This window comes from Helianthus annuus, chromosome 4 (genome assembly GCF_002127325.2).
Source record: "Helianthus annuus cultivar XRQ/B chromosome 4, HanXRQr2.0-SUNRISE, whole genome shotgun sequence".
Lineage (NCBI taxonomy): Eukaryota > Viridiplantae > Streptophyta > Magnoliopsida > Asterales > Asteraceae > Helianthus > Helianthus annuus.
In genome coordinates, this window is record NC_035436.2 from 140,272,290 (window position 1) to 140,288,170 (window position 15,881).

General features: G+C 36.9%; 1 protein-coding gene and 1 long non-coding RNA gene across 2 annotated transcripts; one reads left to right on the forward strand and one right to left on the reverse strand.

Annotated features, from left to right (window-relative positions):
* Window positions 1-1,016: 1,016 nt before the first annotated feature.
* LOC110936502 lies at window positions 1,017-5,786 on the reverse strand. Its single transcript, XR_002590068.2, has 12 exons — window positions 4,706-5,786; window positions 4,564-4,600; window positions 4,195-4,289; window positions 3,899-3,961; window positions 3,741-3,820; window positions 3,521-3,670; window positions 3,051-3,448; window positions 2,749-2,976; window positions 2,511-2,603; window positions 1,936-2,079; window positions 1,406-1,508; window positions 1,017-1,320 (listed from the first exon to the last, which is right to left on the reverse strand). It is a non-coding gene; the product is annotated as an uncharacterized LOC110936502 (long non-coding RNA).
* Window positions 5,787-7,168: 1,382 nt separating this feature from the next.
* On the forward strand, window positions 7,169-9,162 carry LOC110933449 (glutathione S-transferase T3-like). Its single transcript, XM_022176670.1, has 3 exons — window positions 7,169-7,439; window positions 7,496-7,968; window positions 9,022-9,162. The coding sequence occupies exons 1-3, from the start codon at window positions 7,169-7,171 to the stop codon at window positions 9,160-9,162; spliced, it is 885 nt and encodes a 294-aa protein (XP_022032362.1).
* Window positions 9,163-15,881: the final 6,719 nt, after the last annotated feature.

The window sequence follows — 15,881 nt, forward strand, 5'->3', positions numbered from 1 at the left end:
ACTCGGAAAGCTTAAACTTGAAATGGTGATGACTTTGGTGATGAGTCGAGACCGTCACGAGACCTCCTTGACTCGAGACCAATTGATGAAAATGACTCGAGGCCAGGAGTGAAAGAGATGGAGTCGAAACCAGTTGATGATATTGTATTTAGATGAGTCGAGACCTCAATGTACTTTTGAAACAGGATCTGGTCAACCAAAAAATCTTTTGAAAATATCTTTTAGAAACAATTTGTTCCGAAACTGTTGGAAATTATTCAAACATTTAAAATCTTATCAAAATTAGAATATATTTCCAAATCAGGTTAATAAGAAAATTTAATCCTTTAACACCAAAAAAAATCAAAACACCAAATTATGGCTATTTTTCAATAGAAACTTGATGAACACTTCGTTGTCGCGAAGAACACGAAGAACACCAACTCAAAAATTACGAAAATCTTGAATCTTTGATATCACACCGAGCCTAGAAATAGGTTCTAAAAGCTCTGATACTACTTGTAAAACCTGAGAGGATCTTTCAATGATATCAATGTTAACTTGTGTAAGTGCGGAATCCAAACACAAGCGGATTCAAGAAAACAATAAAGTAAAATAAACACAATAATCAAATCAAAATACTATCTTGCATTCACCTTAGAACCGATGACTGATACAAGATGCACAAGGATCTCGAGTGGCCTCTAACTCTCTACCAAGCGATCAACCCCCTAAACACAACAAGGGTTTTCTTATATACTAACTAGAATGGGTCGAAACCATTCCTAGGCCCACTCGAGATCACTAAGACCCATTTACACAAATGTGACTCAAAACTAACATGTTAAAACATTACAAGATCAACCCTATACTTTAGTATTTCTCTATGAATAAACCTCAAGGTTCCAACACCACTGTTGGGTTAAAACCAACAGTGGTTTCAACCACTGTTTTCTTCATAAAACACTGTTTTGGCCGAACAGTGGTTTCAAACCACGATTTTAACCCAACAGTGGGTTTCAACCACTGTTTTCTCCATAAAACACTGTTTTAACCTAATAAACCCAATAAAATATTACCCAACAGTGGTTTCAACTACTGTTTCTCCAAGCCCAATTTGATTACAACAGTGGGTTCAACCACTGTTTTCAAACCCACCCACGAAAGATGAAAAGATTATCAATTGAAACAAACCTAGCAGGTTATGTGTATTATCAAAATTGTTAAAGACCCAACTTTTACAGTACCTGCTTCTCTAGGGAACCCTAAGGTAACAACACTTTCAACAGTAGCATCCAAAGCTCTACGTGCTCTCTTCTTCTTTCGCGACTCAATAAAAAGCTACGGATCTAAAATAAAATCAAGTCAATAACACATTTACTATTAGCTTTTGAGAACTCACAATGTACCCGAAATATTAATTTACCTGTATATCAGAATTAGTATCTGGATTTGTCAAGTCATCAAGAGCTTTTTGCATTTCATTTTCTTTTCTTCTAAGAGATTCTGCCGCAAGTTCCTTCTCAAAACTGCCATAATCAAAAACCATATCATATCAGCTTATGTGTATATATACACATGCATGCACACAAAATAATGAACGACTTTAGTCAAAATAGGGTTGTATTCAAGCCGCTTGAGATTGAGCTCGAACTTAAGGCTCGGCTCATTTATTTTATCGAGCTGAAAAGTCGACCTCGAGCTCAACTCGTAAAATGTTTGAGCCAGCTCAAGCCAAATCGAGTCGGTTCGTTAATTTTTTTTTATTTTTATAAATATTGGTAACATAAAAGGCAAAAAAATAAATATTACACATATATCTAAAATTATATTTATATTTTTTTTAATATCTTAAATATCGCAAGGCATATTAAAAGTATTATATGTATAAATAGTCAAGACACTGAATATAAATAGTCAATGAAAAAATCATGAAAGAGTAATGGTTGATTTTACCTGAACAACACTGGAATCGCATAGTGAGAACGCCTCCTACAAAACAGTCGCTTCGGTTTTTATCAGTCGTTTTAACCATCTTAATTAGTTATGAGCATCCAATGGCTGGTCTTGTTTGTCCACCGATCCAGGTAAGTAAAATGACTGAAAGGAGTCAAGGACCAAGAGGAAGTATATGAGCAAGACCGTAAAGCGTAATTAGTTAACTTGTTAGCTGGATTAAGTACAATGAAGTGAGATTAACAACTTAACTAACTTTCAAATGGTTAATTAAGGTTGTTTAACCCATCATTTACAATGGCAGTCCTTTTACTATCAATTGTGACTATTAAGTACTCATACTTGTATGACACTGTAACAATCCAACTTTCATCAATATTAATTTTGAGTAAAATGTCATTTTTGTCCCCTGAGGTTTGGCTACTTTTGCGACTTTCCTCCAGATGTGAAAAACAAACACTTGGACGAAAGTCGCAAAAGTAGCCAAACCTAAGGGGACAAAAATGGCATTTTACTCATTAATTTTTGAATAATGTGTTTAAGGTAGATTAACACGAGGAACACAAAGATCATACCTCTTTAAGCTTATCTACTTTTGTAAAATGTCGCCCAAAGGAAGTATAACGTGTTCCGATTAGAAAAGGGGCGAGAATGACACTTAGCTTTTTCTGCACATCAACAAAGAAACAGATCAAAAGAAACCTTCTTCATAAATCTTAAGAATCTTAAAATGGGCAATAATAAATTAATTAAATTAAAAATAATAATCAGTTTTATCATGAGATATAAGTGTTAAGGGTCATGAAGCTATACCGACACCCAGCCGACTAATAAACGACCGAATATAAGCATGTACGGATCGGGTGCAGCTGCGAACACAAAAGATCCAAGTGCGAAAATTACATCAGCGATCTTCAAAGGATCCGGAGAACCTCAGCAACAACCATCCAGATCATACACCCTGCTGCAAAGCCCGTACAGAAAGGCAGCAGTTTGTTAAAGGCATCAGCACATATAAAAGAAGGGTACTGCTACAATGGGCTGCAAAAAAACATGAACTATATAAGATACTCTAAAAATACGTTAATGCTTCTTTTGACAGTGTTAAATAATACCTGGGGCAAAGATGTAATTACGCTCCATAACATAGCATTTTGTGGAGAAACTCCCCTTGATGCAAGAACCATACTAACAGCTAACCCTTCGGGTTTGTTATGAACAGCGATGACCATCGCTATGATTTTACACCATGTGAATAGTCGTAATGTGTTTCTTCCAAAGCGCACCCTCTCGGTACAAATTAAGTGGGCACAAATATATTTTAAATAAATTATTAAAAAGGGACAACCTGAGGAATAAGTTACAACATAAAAGAGTTTCTACATTCAATTACAAAACACACCTGAATACAAAGCCACTCCACTAATCCTTTCAAAACATCATCACTTAAGGTGGTTTTCTTCTTTATGCGTTCTCCATTTGCAGTTGGACCATATTATTGTTAGGCATGTCACTACAATTACATAAAAAAAATGTAAAAAAATATAATAAGTACAACCATCTACAAATCGCATTGCTTTATTACCTCAATATCAAAATAAGTATCTTAGAGCTCCTTTCTTGAATAAACCAGCTACATTTCCAAAAACACATAATACAATCCATCATTTAGTTACCCTGCTTCAGTTGCTCTCGTCCACTCTTCATATTGTCTCTCTCCAGATCCAAGCATAACCTGACACAATTTGCCATCTTTATTCATCCATCAGTCATAACTCCATTCCATTCTTTAGATAAATGCTTACAAATTGAACATCATCTTGCAGCAAGGCTGGAGCCGCATATTAATTCCCTTTTGGTAGTCCAGTCTTCCAATAAATCCAATCTGTTAGATTCACACAGTTAACAAAAGGGGGAGTCTAGTCCAGTCCAGTCCAGTCAACAATGGAGATAGATAGTTTACCAATAGACAATCTGGCCAGATTGGAAGACCTAGTTCCTTTTGTAGAGCAATCTTGCACTCCATCTGCATGCATTTCCCAAACAGATTATTATAATCCAAGTACCATTTTATTAAGTAGTAAACCTTCGATGATACCAAGAAACGCAATGTCTTTATGTTTCTACGGCACTCGTAAAGAAAGTCGAATAATATCACTCCATCTAAGTATAGGTATGAATGTCAGAGTGTGAGAGTTTTTCAACTAAACACAAACCAAAAGCATCTAAATTTACAACTTAATCCATATAGAGAGCAACCTTGGTCCGCAACACGTAGCCAACGATGAAACCCTCAAAATGCTAGTCGGAAGCACCCCTTGCGATTCAAGCTCACTTATCATTCTCTGCACAACCTAACAGCAAACAAAACCCCAATAATCAACACCAACACCAACCCTACTCCTACCACAAACCAAAACTAACTGCATCTGATGATCAAAAACAAAAAATTAAAATTCAATATCATCATTCATCAGAAATATAATCAAAGCTCGGGCTCGTAATAACATTTCGCAGATCCAGTAAACAAACATATGGCATAATCATCAGAAACACAATAAAAAAAGTTAGGGCTCGTAATAGCGTACGGTAAACAAACATATGCAGCTTATAATAATCGAACAATACCTTGTTGAAATTGTGTAGAGATCGACTGGTTATCCAGCTTGCTCATTCCAGATGATAGTTGCAAGATAAACACGATAATCAACTTCAAATTAAAGATACAAACTTCTTTAAAGACAAAAACCCTAAACTAAAGAACACATACCACATCTGGTTATCCAGTTGCTCCATTGAGCAGCTCTAATCAGGTATCCTTCAAGCAAGCGCCTCCAGTTTGATAATAATCCAAATCAGCGATTTCCATTTCTTGTTAAATTTTTGCCAATATAAGCGCCTCTAGTTTGATAATAATCCACTAATAAGCATATACATCATCCATGGTCATCACATTTTCGGAATTCAAACTATCGAGAACCACTTCAAGTTTCATAGTAGATATGACAGAAAATCAAATATTAAGCTTCAAGCAAGATATATATAAGCAAAAAATGAGAAATTTCATGAGGATTATACAAAATAAGCATAAACGAACTTATACACTTGGTATTAATAATTAAATATGAATGATTAATGATTAACTAACATAGAAGATTTACCACTAACTTCCTGCAAAAAACCATGTATCTTGTATACAAACATCCAAACAAATTTCTAGTCAACTTGTTTTACAGGATTGGATAAACTTAAACTACAAGAACATGTGCAAAATCTTCACACAAAGAATTTCACAAACAGTTGGTATGCATTCAAAACCCTTTTAACATAAATCTTTAAACCCCAATTCAAATAAGAACCCTAGAATCTATCTACTCGATGATTCCACCCTTTGTAAGTTGAAAAGAAGAATAGATCATTGTAAAGAAAGTAAAAAAGAACTGAAATAACCCTAAAACCATTGGCAACCCTTAAATGATGTACATAAGTAGATTCATTAAAAACAACTGAAATACAAATCGAAACAAACCGTATCTAAGATTTTCAAGGTGAGTCTCCTTCATAGCATTTTAGAGCACTGAATCTCCATGAAGATGATGAAGAATATGTTCTGATGTAACCCTAGCCATGCCCTGTCGTCGTTAACGTCCTGCAAGAATGAAATTAAATAATGAAATCGAGTTTTGGCACCACATCTATACCTAATTTCGATATATCAATTGAGAATGCATAGAGAAATAAGAAGAAACGTTGAAGATTGTTAGATGAAACGTTGATGATTGTTAGATCTGGTTTTTGAATCGCCATTTGAATCGCCAGAGAGAGAGAGAGAGAGAGAGAGAAGAGAGAGAAGAGGGAAATGAAATCTGGATTGAGAAGCAGACAAAAGTAGAAGAAAAAGAAGGGGAAACACTGTTGGGCGGGAAAAGGGCATCAAGGGGGCTCTCTGGTGTTGACACGTGGCCCAAATCTAGTTTCATTTATTATATATAATAGATAATAGATTTTGGTGTATTTAGTGGTTTTTATTTGAATTAAGTGAGAATTACATCTTAAAATAGAATTGAAAATTTGTAGTAACTTCAAGAACCGATATCAGCTCTTAATTATCACAAATTTTGTTCAAAACCCTTGATAAGTGTTGTGGTATTTTACCCATGGTTGTAAAAGTCCCGCTTAGGCTCCGAGTACTCCCCGAGTACTCGCTACAAGGTAGGCTGCCGAGGCCCTAGTACTGTTCCCCTAGACCAATTACTCTCCGAGTAATCTCCGCCTAGGCCGAGTACTTCCCGAGTACTCCCGAATCCGACTAGGGAGCGCCTAGCGACTTTTGCAACCATGATTTTACCCTCACACCTACATAACCCACCTCAATGATGTTCATGTATTATAAAGTTTCTTCATTCCCCGCGCCCCCCCCCCCCCCCCATCTCAACCGATTCTATATTCGTAGCCGCTAAACGCACAACCGTCCTACAACAAGAATTTTGTTATTCCTAAAACTTTTGAATATAGTTTGTCGGTTTGAAACATTAGGAAAGAGACAATAAAACTAAAGTTTTTTGTTACAAGTGTAACATTTCTTTTATAATATCAAATATTTTATAATATACAACGAAATGTAGAATTTATTTAGAATATTAAAGACTAATGTTTAGCTTATAGCTACCATATATGTGGAAGGGACGGCCTTGACCCTGGCCCGTCTAGCCACGTCGTCGGTCCCCAATACCGTTTTTTACAGGACGTTGTCGTCCTCTTTGTCTTGTCCCAGACGTTCCAGCCGGCCATCCACCTCATCACTTTAATGCCGTTCAATGGCTACTTTTAAAAAAAAAAATCCTATTAAATGCTTCAACGGCTACTTTTATAAAAGAAAATTAATTATTTTATCTTTAAATAAACATATTTCACCCCATTTTTAAAACTATTTCAACCCAAATTCTCTCTCAACTTTATAAAATTCTTTACTTTTTTTATTAATTTTGCCATGGATCCATACAATCCAAACAACCCGAACCCGAACCCGAACCCAAACGCGAACCCAAACCCAAACCCAAACCCAAACCCAAACCCAAACGTTTTCTCGCTACCCAGCTACTATCATACTATGGATCTGAGTTGGTCGGCATCGCAATTTTTTTTCTCTGGTTTCCAACAAACCCCCAACGCTTTCTCTCAAATGATCCAAATGCAATTTATGCAACAAATGCAATCCTTGGAACAAATGCTAATGCGAAACCTGTTCAACTCACAATTTCAATCGCAACCACATCCTTCACCACCACCGGTAGAATCGTCTCCCCAACCACAACCTGTAGAAGATGAAGTTGAAGAATGTGTTCCAGAGACGCAACCCCAATTCTCGAAACTGAAAAAAAGGAAGCAAGTTGCGCGTCTAACTGGTGATCAACCTTTGAGAGCCAAGTCACAACCATGGTCAAAGATTGATGAGGAGGCGTTAGCTAAGGCGCAGATTGGCACGTCAAAAAGTCCCATTGTTGGTATGTAAAAATATATATTTTTTAATATATAGTTTTTGTTACATTCTAAAATATAGGTAACAACCAAACCGGCGACGATTTTTGGAAAGAAATATTATCAAAGTTCCTTATGATTATGGAACAAGGTCATTATTGGGACCTCGATTCCGTCGCTTCGAAGTGGAGAAAGATGCATTCAGTCGTGAACCGATTTTCCGGGATATATAATAATTTATATGTTAATCGTCGTAGTGAGCAGAGTGACGAAGATGTTTTTAAAGAGGCGATGTCTAGATACACAGATGAGCATTGGGTCGTTTTCTCACACGTCCGGGCATGGGAGGTTATGCGAACCAATAAGAAGTGGGCGCCAGTTCCAAACGAGGTAGCAGCCGCTAAACGAACAAAAACCTCGGAGACCGGGAGTTATAGTGCAGGGGGCTCGGACGCACGATACCAAATAAATATAAACGACGAGCCTGAATTTGCCGAAGAAGAGCACGTAGTTCGAGAGGAGGCACGTCCACCGGGCAGTGACAAAGCCAAAAAGGTAGCGACTGCAAAAAAAACAAGCCGCTTAGGGGGAGGGGTCGAAAATGGACGACTTGATAGCCCAGTTCAAAGCAAAAAATTAAATTAGTTATGTAATGTTTGTTTTTTAATATTAATGATTTTATTTTATAACTTATTGAATGTTAAAAAGACATGTTGAATTTTTAAGAAAAAAAATTAAATAAGTGGGGGAGGCCATTTTTGGAGGGGTATTCTCCTTAAACGTTGACATGATGATGAGGTGAAGAGGCATGCTTCAAGGAATTTTATGCTTTATAGATATCACCGAACTTCCATTACAAATATGTGAGCTACGTCAACCATTATTTTGTTACTCTTTAGACCATGTGTAGTGGGGCGTTTTTTTTTTTAAAAAAAATTCAAAAATAACGCCCAAAATCGCCCCCCCCCCATTACATAGGGTTATTTGGCATTTTTTTTGAAAAAAAAGTGATTAGGCGTTTTAATTATAACGCTGAGTTGTGCATAGGGTAAACCAATTCCATTCTTGTTTGGCCAATAAAAACATTCCAACAAATATTATTTATTTTATTTTTATTTTTTTTAAATAATTGGGTAATCATTGAAGGGGCGTTATTGGGCAATATTCCTACTACGACACTTTTGCAATAACCCCCAATAATGCCCCATGCTGACTAGACTGCCACGTGTCGCAAAACGCCCCATAATGAAGGCATTATTTGAGTAAACCACTACACATGGTCTTATGGAAGTTAAAAGATATATTAGTTCATATATTTGTTGTAGGCCTATACGTTTTACTCATTGGTTACACGTGTATAATTTCTAATTCACTTATTTATCTTTTATACGCTTTATATTCTCACATTATCATTTATTTAGGGTATGTGGTGTAGTTATAACCCTTATTATGAAAGTTAAAACCATATCAGTTCATTTACTTGTTGTAGGCCAATAGGTTTTACTCATTGGTTAGTTAATTTCTAATCTACTTATTTGTCTTTTATACACTTTACATTGTCTCAGTCTTTTATACACTTTATATTGTCTCACATGTATCATATAATAGGTTATGTGGTGTGGTCATGATCCAATTGATTATCATTCTTCCATGTCAACGTCATATCATTCCACTCTCATCCACCAATCTAATCCACCATCGTATATGGTGTGGATCATGACCCATTCACTATTATCACCCACCGATTAAAATCCTCTAAGTAATTGAAAGAGGATCATGGTTGCCATTAATTAAACCATGTGAACCACCAAGGTTTGGGAAGGGAGGCGATGTACCATGAGAATCATGTTCCTCATGGCAATCCATGATCCAATCCACCACTCACATACCCTATAGCTTTATTCGGTAAATTATGATATCACACGCTACTTTATATGACAAAGTCTTACGATAGAAGAATGTGAAAGAGTATGACACAAGAGTCCAAATCCAATCTCATATTTTATATAGGAAAAAGCTAGGGTGTTTGTAAAAGGAAATGGAATAAAAAGTCTCAATTATCCAAGGTTTGTTTTTATTTTGTTAACAAACAAAGATTCAGAACAACTGAGGTCACCTTGATAAATGAATCATATTTCCACCCGAAGAATAAAACATGATGAACCGGCCCATCCGCCTAGGAGGAAACTCTTAACTTGGAAAACTTGTGATTCAACCCAAAGCAAATTGCTCCTAACAATACTCCAATCCACAACCTACCATAAAGAAAGTCATAAGGATACCATTGGGCAAAATTAGGGGTGTTCAAAACTATCTGTATCCGAAAATCCGATCTGAAATATCCGATATCTGAATCCGAAATATCCGAAATTTCGGATATCCGAAATTCGGATATCCGAATTTTTCGGATTCGGATTCGGATAGTGATTTTCAAAATTTTCGGATATTTCGGATATCCGAAAATTTAAGTTTCATTTTTTTTCGGATATCTGAATATCCGAAAATATCCGAAGTATCCGAAAATATCCGAAATATCCGAAAATTATCCGAAAATATCCGAAAAATATCCGAAATATCCGAAAACTTATATTCGGATATCCGAAAGTATCTAAAATATCCGTTTCCGAATATGAAAAAAATAATAAAAAAATAAAAATTAAATAAAAAGTTGGATTTTCAGATATCCGATTCACTATCCGAATCCGTATCCGATTTTCGGACGAAATTCGGATATCCGAAATTTCGGATACGGATTCGGATAGTAAAATCTGGTATCCGAAAATTTCGGATATCCGAATTTTCGGATATTCGGTTTTGAACACCCCTAGGCAAAATGACCTTTGGTATTATCCTAGGTTTGTATTACAATTTACAAAAAAAAAGTTGCTAAACATTGCTAAAAATTAAAAGTGGTCACACAAGGTTCATGAATCATGGCTTCACGCCAATAGTTTCGGACTTGAGTTGGAAGTTGTAAGTTGCAAACGGGTTTCCTGTTTTGGCCCTTGGAAGAAAGAGAGAGGTGAATGGACCCACAAAGACCATTGGCCTAGTTGGAGGGTCGCTATAGGTCTAATTGTCCTTTTCACCTTTAAAAAGGTGACATCCCCTATGTATGATCATGTTTTTCTTTTTCATTGTTATCATGAAATTAATATATAAATTACGAGAGAAAATAATTTTGTATAGAAATTGGCACTTACTCAAATTGGCAAGTTCAATATTAAATTCAAGGATCACCGTAGATTGACATAAAATTTAGGGTAGCTTTTATACAGATTTTAGGATCTAGTATACGTGGTTTGAATTGTTTTAGGGGTTGTCGATTGTAATATTGTTGTTCGGTTATAGGATTTTAGAGACAAAGGAACAAAGGTAAAACTAGTGAACACAAGGGAAGGAGGGTGGCCGACGAGAAGGGGCAAGGGTGGCCGGACATTGTTTTATAGTACAGTTATAATATAACAAGGGATAATTGAGATTAGACCATTTGTGTACGAGCATTTCTAGACACCTTAGGCTATGTGTTGTGAGTTAACACATTTTTCTGATAACTAAGAAAAAGTGTTGCCATATCAGCGTCAACTCAGCACAATTCCATTAACTAAATTTTTCATTAACTAGTAGTTGTGGGTTAACTAAACCACAATCATTAAACAATCATTATTCTTTTTTTTTTATAAAACATTTTTTTATAGAATGTAAAACAAACTTTAAAAATAACATCTAAATTAAAAACTACAATAAAAAGTTACATTAAAATTTTTAGATTTAAAAGTTATCATTAAACTTTGTAAACTATACAAACCAGATGAGCTAAATGTGTCAAAATTTTTAGATTTAAAAGTTATCATTAAACTTTGTATACGGCCCCTCTCATATATATATATATATATAGAATTGCGCTAAAATAAGAACCACATCCAGTTGTAAGAACTGTGAGAACTACTTGATCCGGGGCGAGTTGGACCAAATTTTTTTTTTCATAAACGTAGATGCGTATATTATAAACATATTTGTGAAAAAAAAATTCAAAAAAAATGTCGTGTGTGTAGTTTTGAGCACCACAAGTTTGTGTTAACCCCTCCCCTCCACCCCAAAAACCTAAACCCCCACCCCCTACCCAAGCTAATTGCTAAAAACTAAACCTACCGAAAAACCTAAAAATAATTTAAAATCTTAAAAAAAAAATAAAAAAAATTAATATTTTTTTTATTTAAATCGCTACTTTTAGTAGCCAAAAAATTTTCTTTTTCTAATAACGAAAAGCAGCGATTTTTCATAAAAAATATTAAAAAAATTAATGTGTTTTTTAGATATTTTTGGTTGTGTTCACATTGGTTCGCGCAATAAAGGGTGGTTCCTAACGGATCCGTCTCCTATATATATATATATATATATATATATATATATATATATATATATATATATATATATATATATATATATATATAGGGAGAAGATCATGCGAGAACCACCTCTTATTGTGAGAACCGCGAGAACCAATGTGAACACACCAAAAATGCCTAAAAATAGCTAAAAATCACACAAATTTTTTTTTTAAATTTGAATATTTTTTATAAAAAAATCGCTACTTTTCGAAGCCAAAAAAAAAAAAAAAATTGGCTTCTAAAAGTAGCGATTTTAACATAAAAAATATTAAAAAATTCAAAAAAATTTTTTTTAGATTTTTTAAGGTTTTTTGGGGGTTTAGTTTTTAGCATTTTAGCTTGTGGGGGGGGGGGTTTAGGTTTTTGGGGGGTGGGGGAGGAGGGTTTAGGTTTTTTTTGGGGGGGGGGGGTGGGGTTAGGTTTTTTTAGGTTTTTTTTAGCATTTAGCTTGGGGGGGGTTTAGGTTTTTTTTTTTAGGGGGGGGGGGTGGGGGTTAGGTTTTTTTAGCTATTTTAGGTTGTGTTCACAATGGATGGACTAATACCTTTCAAATCGGCTATCGTCCATCCAATTGCCGCCTTGTGATCCTTCAACACCCGTATCAACTCCTCCTCTTGAGCTACCGCCAAGTTAGAAGCAATGATCACCGGTAAAGTGTCATTCTCCCCCAAAAATGCGTACTTGAGATGTTTTGGTAGCTCCTTCAACTCCACACTTGGTGGGCATTCCAAAGAAGGCTTTGTACCCGAATCAATTCCCATCGGTAAAGAGTCCGTTTGGTGGGTCCATGGCGGTCTTCCTTCTTTCACCGCAAAAGCCTCTTGCTCTTTCTCTTCCACCTCCAATTCACATGTGTGAACCTGCAAAGACCTATCACAAACACAAGAACCCAAAATTTCTTCTTCGAACTCCTTCGGGTCATAACCATCTATGAAATATTCTAAGAAACACTCATCACCATACACATTAGTACCATTAGTAAAAACATTTAATCTCATTTTTCTATTACCGAATGTCATGTCGACCGTACCATATCGACAATCAATAATAGCATGTGCGGTTCAAAAATGGCCGACCCAAAATAACATTTTGTTGTTGAATTGGGTCCGCGGATGAGTAATCTAGCACAAGGAAATCAACGGGATAATAGAATTCATCAACTTTAACTATCACATCCCATACGATACCCCGGGGAAGTTTATGAGACAAGTCGGCTAGTACAACCGTTGTCTCAACCCGCTTCAATGGACCAAAATCGTATTGGTCATACAACCCCCCCGGTAGGATACTTACTCCGGCTCCAAGATCCAATAACGCCCTTGTGGTTTGAAAATTTCCAACTTGAATGTTTATTAGGGGCGTTCCCGGATCTTGTAACTTAGGAGGAAGGTCTCCTTTCAATACCGCACTTACCCGCTCCGTCAAGTCTACCAATTTAGGCACTTTTTGTTGCCTCTTTTGAGTACACAATTCTTTTAGAAACTTGGCGTAAGCGGGTACCTGTTTGATAGCTTCAAGTAAAGGAAGATTAATTTTAACTTGTTTAAAAACCTCCCACATTTCCTCTTTTTGAGGACCCCGTTTTGAAAAAAAAAATTTTTTACCCGGGTCTAATAAAGCCGAAGGAAACGGTACTTCACTTGACCCCTCACCCTCATTTACTTTTTCTTTTTCTTTAGTAACTTTGGGTTTTTCAAAATTGGGTTTTTTAGAAGAAACAATGGGTGGTTCATTTTCTTACTCACTATCTTGACCCGTTATATCCTCAACCACCCCATCAACCAAATCCGGTGAAGGATTGGTTTTATACTCTTTCCCACTTCTCAAAACACTTACATGATGAATATTAACATTGTTACCTCTTGAAGTACCATGAGATGGGTTTACCTTAGTGTCGCTTGGTAATTGACCTTTGTTTTTCTTCAATTCGGACACTTCGGTTGCAAGTTGACCCATTTAGGTGGTCAAAGTTTGGATTGCTTTGTCTCGGGCCTCATCCTTTTGAATGCGAGCATCATCCATTTGGTTCCTCTTTTGCATCTCTGCTTGCATGCTCTTCAACATTTCCATCATTTCATTTCCACCCGAAGACCCCCCTTGTTCTTGACCCGTTTGATATTGCCTTTGGTATCCTTGGTTGTTCCCACCTTGATATCCACTTTGGTTATTGTAAGGTTGGCGTGAACCATAATTACCTTGGTTACCTTGGAAATTTGGGTTTGCTTGATTCGAAGGGTTCCCGTAACGAAAATTTGGGTGGTTCCTCAACCCGGGGTGGTAAGTATTAGAATTCATGTTATTGTAATTTCTACCACCCCCTCCTTGACCTTGCAACGCATTCACCTCCTCATATTGCCCATCTAACATCCCTTGGCAATTTTCGGCCGCATGACCTAATTCATTACAAAGAGCACACACATCATAAATTTGGTTAGAAGTTTGTACATTACCATCCTCGGCGGCATGCACTTGTGTTCGGGTAATGGCCGGTCGTGCTCTCCTTGATGCTTGAGCTTTCCTCTTTGAAGTAATGGCCATTTGTTCCAAAAACTCCCAATCCTCATTCTCGTAATTGGTGCCGAAGGTCCCATTTGTGATGGACATCAAATCTCGTGCATCTTCGGCACACAACCCTTCATGGAAGGCGTTCATCAATTCCCAAAGCTCGATACCATGATGCGGACAATTTTTGATCATCATGTTTAAGCGGTCAAAGGCTTCATGAAACATTTTGCCTTGTTGTTGTTGGAAACTTCTCAACCCTTTCCTCACATCATTAGTCTTTTGGGCGGTATAAAATTCATCTACAAATGTTTGTTGCATTTCCCCCAAGTGTAAATCGATGCCGAAGGCAAAGTGTAGAACCACTTCTTTGCCTTATCTTCCAAAGAGAATTGAAATAAGACCAATTTCACATCATCGGCCGAAAAACCTTGACTCCCAAGAGTGTTACAAATTGAGTCATAGGCCTCCAAATGAAAATAAGGTTCCTCCGTTGCTAGACCTTTATATTTCGGCAAACTTTGTAAGGAATTAGTCCTTACTTCGAATGTTCTTCCTTGGTTGTTATGAGGGATAACCACCGGTGAAGGATTGTGAGTAATTACCGGTCTAAAATGTGCTTCAATACCCCTCGCATGCTCTCTAAGATGCCTCCTTGGAACACCAAACCTACCCCTTGGACGAACTCCCATTGGTCTTGGTATATGCCCTTGTGGTACATTTGGTTGTTGAAATTGTTGTTGTGGCATTGGTGGGTTTTGAATTGGTCTTTGAAGATGTGGTTGCAAATTTTGTGGGTGAAATTGTTGTAAAGGTATAGGGCGTTGCACTTGTGGCCCTTGTGGTCTTGGCCGAATGTTTTATGGTATGAGTTGTTGTTGTATCCCACTAACATTTGGCATTACATGCATTTGACCTTGCATATACCCAACTTCTCCTTGATCTCCTTCACCACCATAACCGTACCCGTCTTCATCAAAACCTTCAAACTGCTCATAACCTTCATCATACCCATCTCCTTGAATCCCCGAAGATTGCCCAAATGGAAAAGTCGAGTATTGGAAACCCGACTGGTTCGATGGTCGAAATGATGAAGCATGAACAATCGTTGAATTTGGTCCTATGGTATGACCTGAATATGATGGACCCACACCTGGAAAGAAATGGGATAATGGTGGTATAGTAGTGGAAGGGTTAAATGTGATGGTTGGTTCTTCTTGGGTAGTAATGGGTTGTGTGGTGTTGGTTGGTGTGACATTTTGAAGTATGGTGGGTTCTGTAGTATTTGGTGGAATAGTGGTATTTGGTGAAGGTTGAGTGGATGTTGGTATAAATGATGAGGTGGATTCACCCGTAGTGGGTGGTGGTGGTGGATCCATGTATCGAAGTGGTCTAATCGGTGTGATTGGTGTTGTTGGTGAACCGCTGATTGTGTTTTCCCTTAACAAAATTCGGTTTGCTCGCAAAGTTCGCTCGATTTCCGGATCAAACACTAGTGGTGAAAGCTTGTGAGAGCTTCTAGTACGCATGCACCTGTAAATACCTGCACACTAAACACACCTCGCGTAAACCAGA